General features: G+C 42.8%; 1 protein-coding gene across 13 annotated transcripts in view; it reads right to left on the bottom strand.

Annotated features, from left to right (window-relative positions):
- Window positions 1-2,432: 2,432 nt before the first annotated feature.
- Window positions 2,433-6,450, bottom strand: part of LOC308479884 (uncharacterized protein) — a 30,685-nt gene continuing 26,667 nt past the window's right edge. For 12 of the 13 annotated variants that reach the window (XM_081010878.1, XM_081010884.1, XM_081010887.1 and 9 more), the window contains 5 exons: window positions 5,429-5,461; window positions 4,701-4,790; window positions 4,104-4,145; window positions 3,453-3,494; window positions 2,433-2,650 (listed from right to left, as the gene is read on the bottom strand). In XM_081010878.1, the coding sequence (XP_080867004.1) occupies window positions 3,456-3,494; window positions 4,104-4,145; window positions 4,701-4,790; window positions 5,429-5,461 (204 nt within the window). In that variant the 3' untranslated portion in view covers window positions 2,433-2,650; window positions 3,453-3,455. Of the gene's footprint in view, window positions 2,651-3,413; window positions 3,495-4,103; window positions 4,146-4,700; window positions 4,791-5,428; window positions 5,462-6,450 lie in introns of all 13 variants that reach the window. The other variant, XM_081010883.1, reaches the window with a different exon arrangement.

Below are 6,450 nucleotides of genomic sequence, written 5' to 3'. Positions count from 1 at the left end.
CCTAAAGTTTTAAGACTCGTGACAACTGCATGCACTTAGTACATGCACTAAGTACAGTGGTAGCTCGGGTTAAGAACTTAATTCATTCAGGAGGTCCATTCTTAAACTGAAACCTGAGGTACCACTTTAGCTAATGGGGCCTCCCACTGCTGCCATGCCGCCGCCGCCGCCCAATTTCTGTTCTCATCCTGAAGCAAAGTTCTTAACCCGGGGTACTATTTCTGGGTTAGCAGAGTCTGTAACCTGAACCTGTAACCCGAGGTACCACCGTATATTATTCAGAATCAATTCATGTCTGGTCTTGTTTCTAAAGAATGTATTGGAGACTGCATTCATTGTGGGAAGAAGGCTCAACGATGTCTGGGAAGAGGTCCAGTCTTAGCATCAGGCCCTTCTCCCTGGACATATTTTGGCTAACATAGATGTCTGCAAGGAGAAAGCCAATGTATGGATCAATGGACCATTTCAAATGACGTTCATCAGTCATTGCGGCTGAGCTGCCATACCTGCAGTGGATAAAAGCACCGTAGGGGTGGGGCTTAAAGCTTACTGGGAGGGAGAAGGGCGAGGTTCATTTGGTGCAAAGGCACCAGCAGAGCCAACCCGACACACCCAAGAGTGTGTTTGCACGGCACAGACTTCTCTGCCGCCTCTCCCTCCAGGTAAGTCACGGTGGTGCCACCGCCCTGCTGACCACTGGTAGGAGGAAAGCTGCCACTGAGCAATAGCAGCTTAAAAACAAACAAACTTAAGTTTTTAAAAAGTCTTCTTAGCTGCTGTGGCTGACCACAGCAGTGGCACAGGCTTAGAGGGGTGGTGGTGAAGATGGCTGTCCTGCTGCAGCAAAGTGTCTGGGAAATTGCAGTCAAATCTAGCTATGCATGAGGGGGTTAAGACCACAGAGCTAGATTCCTAGACTCAACTAGGTCACGCCCCCTCTTTTCTGATGAGGGAGTGAAGCCTTTTCTTCCTGTTCCATGAAGGACATGTATAAGCAAGCTCCAAGCTCAGAGCACGTTTTTGAAGCGATTTCTCTGTATTTTCTACCAAAGAGTATTCTGCCTGTGTGCTCTTTGCTGCTGCTTCGATAAATGCACAAATCAGACCTTTGGGGCATTTTGTAAGTAAAGTATTTTAAACTTACTTAGCAGCAGTGCTTTTTTCCTAGGGGGGACACAGGGGTATGCATACCCATAAACATTTTGTGAATCTAAGTTTGGCCTCATTGAGGGGCAGTATTTCAATCTGAGTAGGAAAATGAGAGTACCCCTTAAGATTTTTTTTTAGAAAAAAAGCACTGCTTAGCAGTGTGTGGTCTGTTCATTGAGGGGGGCGTTAAAAGAGGGGAGCGCTGGATGCAACTAAACAGGACAAAAGGGTCTAACAACCTATATTCCTAAAGCTATACTGCTGTTTGACTGGGGGCTCTCTGCTGCTGGAGGGCAAGTTTATCTTGTGTTTTGAACCCAGGCACCCAGATGATTCTCGTGTTATTTACCCCATACATGTGTGTCACAGGGACTCATATTTTCCTTCCACAAAGTGAAGGCTTGGCAGTGGGGGGGGGCTATCTGCCAGACTATGCCAAGTCTGGCACCGGCCCTTTGCTTCTGTTCCTGGAGAGAATTCTTAACCATTAGTTCTTGGTTCTTCTCTTTGCCTTTTCTGTTCTGCGATTAGTAGGATTCCCCCAACATACGTAGGTAGGCCAAGACAGTTCCTACACACCATGACATCAAGCGTTACTCTAGCACTTAGCCAATAGCCCTTAAATTCCTATGGCTGGTACCCAGAAAATGCCATGTTCCAAAATGCTAACTCAGCTGTACTTTATTGGCACATGTAGTCACTTCGGTTGTCAATGCAATTCCACTGGTCTCTCCTCCTAAGAATTCTCTTGCCACAACCATCAACACCATGTTTGGAAAGGGTATGAGCTTTAGAGTGCAATGGGGTTATATTATATTTGCAGCTGCAAAGCCCAGCTTGCTGCGGTGACTGGTCAGGGACTATTGGCACCGCCAATGGGGAGCAGTGTCCTCTAGTGTCCCTGATCTGCAACTGCAGGCACACAGCTCAGGGAAGGAAGCCAAGAGAAGTCTTCATAATCAACCACACACCCCTTTTGCTTTGAAGAAGGAAACCTGCTCCTTCTTCCAATGCAATTGGGGCAGTTCTGTTTGGACACATTGAACGGCTGTTCCCTGCAACCCTCAGGTTTGGTTTGCAGTTAAGGTTGCTAGCTCTGCGGGTAAAATATTCTCACTGGGGTGAAGGAGGACAGCATAGAAACCAGGGAGTGGTGGACTAGCTTATCAGGATGTGCAGATTCTGCAAGGCTTTTGTGCAAAATGAGGGGAAGACACTCCCCGGAGCTCCTTTGAGAGGAGGCATGGATAGAAATGTAATCAATAAAAATAAAGACTTGAGCGTTTTAAGGAAAAAGTTGTTTTTATTTCACTTCACGACTCCTGATTTTGACTTGTGAAAACACGAACATTTCTGTTCTGCAGCGTGAGGTGTCAGGGAGGTGTCTTGCAGACGGGTAATTTTGCAATGTATTTGAACTTTGAGAAATTCCAGTTGCTCCCGTGACTATTGAATTATATTCTTCCTCTCCAGACTGATTTTCTGTTTCAACACTTTATTGCTGAAACACATAAATACAACCATGTCATTCTGTAGGTATTTCATTTAAAATTGTTGTTGTTGTTATTATTATTATTATTATTATTATTATTATTATTATTATTAAACCTATAGCAGGATTCTTAAAAAGAAAAGGGGGGGAAAAAGACAACCTACATATCCCCTACTGCTTAAATTCTTTCCTGGTAACATTTCACTAACAATACAACTTCCTTTGTATGGAATGACACAGCTAATGATCTAATCTTGAGATCATTTATGCGAACCAAGTCCACAGTTCTAGCTGTTGTTGGCATCTGTCTGTCTCGGGAGACAATGCTAAATACTTCCATCTCATATTAAGAGCAATGGGCAAAATACAAGTTGCCTACCTACCTGCCAATTCATTTAAATTTGACATTATACATCAATTGCTTGAGGAGCTGAACAGTGTGAATTTGTTTATCACGAGCACAATGTGGTTATTGTTTATTGGAATTGTCAAGGTAAAATGAAAATGTTGCCGCCTACAATCACATTCGGGACTCCATTTACTATGAGGCATATTCTGAGGTTAAGTGAAAGTTTGTTCACTTTCTGGAGCCTCTTGTGCCATGTAACAAATTTAAGTCCCATGCATATAATCTTCTGGTGCCCCTTCCTTTATATGGTTCCCTTGGGTTTGGGAAAGCTTCCCTGGGATCACACAGAAAATCCATCAAATGCAACCCATAATACAAATGTCTCTGCAATATTCAAAGAAAAGATATCAAAGACTATCATACTTTGAGACTCATCTTTGTATAATAAAAGCTGATATTTACCACTCAGCATCTGTTTCTGTTGTTGGAAGAAGTACCTATCCCCTGAGAGAAAAAAATACAAAATCAGAAATTACTTTGCCAAGTGTGAATTATGTAAGTTCACCCTTAAATGTGCATGAAATTGAATTTCTCTCATATACGTAGTTCCTACGCCTTTGTCCATACAAGACTACAAGCATATATACAACTCATCCCTTGCATTGTCAAACTGATCTCCCTTCTCTGCTTGTTTCCTCTAATCCCCTTCCCTTCTGTGTGTCTTGTATTATTATTATTATTATTATTAAAATTTGTATACCGCCTTTCATCCGAAGATCCCAGGGTGGTTCAGAACAGAAAATTAGGTTAGCAAGCCAGAGAACAACCCTTGCGTTTATTTGTTTGCTACTGAAGTGGGCCACTTTGGCAGACAATGTTTGTTGGAAAAGCAGGATAAAGATATAAGAAAACAAACAACAACTGATGAACACTCTTGGATTGCCTTGAAGAAGTAACAGGACCGAGGCGCTAACTGACTCTCATCATTTGCTTCTGAAATTGGTCTTTAAGGAAAACTTGGTTGCTGACAAGGACATTAGAGGGACAGAATCATATATATATAACTTTGTCAGGTAGCAAATCATGATAAAACTTAAGAGAAAGGGAACTTACCGGAGGACAAGCGTTGGGGTTGCCTTGATATTGTGAGCCACCCTAAAGAAGACAAACGGAGTGAGGAGGGAAGGAAAACACATTAAAATAGTTCTTGTCAGTTGAATTTCAGAAATCTAGTGTTTAGAATCTTTTGGGGGCACTCAAAATAAGGAGATTATTTTGGCTCACAGGAATTTAAAAGAAAATTTAGAAATGTGTGGAAACCCAGGGCACAAACGGCCGAAATGTTTTCTTGCACAAGCAAACTCCCTTGAAAGGAATGGGAGGTGTGCAACAGTGCAATGGAGTTTGTGAAGGAGAACTTTCTAGTGAGTTGATGTCCTGTGTTGTCTCAGCACCAATGGGCATTTTCTGATCATGCATTATATTCTGATCCCAATGAAAATGTCTAAAGGTCTGCACGCCATCTGTTTCTGGCATAGGTCCCCTGTGCCGTTCCAGTATTCTGTCAGCACATTTGCAGCCATGTTTTGCATTTGTGCTCTTCCTTATGGGAATCTTCAGATCCTTTCTCCCAGTTAAAGCGCCTGAAAATCAGTGCATCATCCATTCATCATACACTGGGAAGAAACAGCTAAAGGAAACAACCCCTACCTGGCCATAGGTGCTTTGTGAAGAAGACGACGATGAATAAGATGATGATGATGATGATGATGATGATGACGACGGCGGTGACGCTTGGCCCTGTAAAGCAGCACAAAATCAATAATCACACACAAATGCTACCATCTTCTCTTATTTGAGTGGGAAATGCACGGTAATTTCTATGATGGAGGTAGAGTTGCAAATGCTGTTGGCTGCTCAAGAGATTGCTTGTTTGAAATTCTAAACAATGCACCACACTATTTCTGCATATTCTATTTCGTGGCCTTTCCCCAAAACTCTAGGGAATTTGCCACACCAAAATGTGTTTGGGCTTCTTCTCTTCTTAGATTCCGATCACTTGAGCAGCTTTCAACTTGCTTCCCCAATGTTTATTGCTGTCTAGAGAGACACTATTGTGCAACAGCATCGCAAGAACAGTGGGGAAAGAGGGAACCCAGAACATTTATACCATGAAAAGTTGTGGGATTTCAGCAGGACATGCACCAACTGGAAACAAAACAGCATGTCTGCCTCAAAACATTGGCAGGTGCGAACAGTATTCAAAGCAGAATCATTTAAAGCTAACCCGATACCATCAGTTGCACAAAGCATCATGAATGCACTAGAACAAGGTCATCTTCAGGAGCTTTTATCCATTATATTTGCATTTAGTTAGACCCTAAAACTAGATGTTCTATTGACATATGTCTTTTACGTGAATGGAATGGAAATCTTACCTGGTTGCAGGGATTGCTGTCATATGTAATCCCCTGTTTAAAATGAATGTTTATTCTTGTTATTCTTAGGTTTGCATTTTTTAAATCAATTATCATTTTTTTAGTTCCTTAAAGTCCTGGATTATGGATCTGAGCACATCTGTACTTAGAACCAGCACCACTATGTATGCAGACACATGGCTAGAGTGCCCTTCATTCTCTCTCTGTCTCTCTCTCTGTCTCTCTGTGTCTCTCTGTCTCTCTCTCTCTCTCTCTCTCTCTCTCTCTCTCTCTCTCTCACACACACACACACACACACATATCCATGCAAAACCACAAGCACCCACCCTTTTCCCCTTCTCTCTCTCTTGCCTTAGAAAGCAGAGAGAGAAAGTATTTCAGTGATACATTCAATATACAGTGGTACTTCGGTTTTTGAACATCTCAGAAGTCTAATGCTTTGGTTTTCAAACTCCGAAAACCCAGAAGTAAATGCTTCCATTTTCGAACGCACCTCGGAAGTTGAACGGCTTTCACTGAGGTTTTTTTAATAATAATAATAATAAATTTTATTTATATCCCGCCCTCCCCAGCCGAAGCCGGGCTCAGGGCGGCTAACAACAATCAAATAATCAAAAAATCAAATAATCACACAATCTAAAAATATTTCATTATAAAAATTAATTAAATCAAATTGATGGCAACCAATTAAGCAAAGTTCTGTGCAGGTTGCCAGAGGAGGGAGTCAGGCTGCGCCCTGATCAAAGGCCTGGCGGAACAACTCTGTCTTGCAGGCCCTGCGGAAAGATGTCAAGTCCCGCAGGGCCCTAGTCTCTTGTGACAGAGCATTCCACCAGGTTGGAGCCGCAGCCGAGAAGGCCCTGGCTCTAGTTGAGGCCAGCCTAACCTCTCTGAGGCCTGGGACCTTGAGGATGTTATTATTTGCAGACCGTAGGTTTCTCTGTGGGGCATACCAGGAGAGGCGGTCCCGTAGGTACGAGGGTCCTAGGCCGTATAGGGCTTTAAAGGTTAAAACCAGCACC

This window comes from Podarcis pityusensis (genome assembly GCF_964106645.2).
Source record: "Podarcis pityusensis genome assembly, chromosome: 6".
Taxonomy (NCBI): domain Eukaryota; kingdom Metazoa; phylum Chordata; class Lepidosauria; order Squamata; family Lacertidae; genus Podarcis; species Podarcis pityusensis.
The sequence above is the reverse complement of the archived record's forward strand: the minus strand, read 5'-3'. Positions and strand labels throughout refer to the sequence as shown.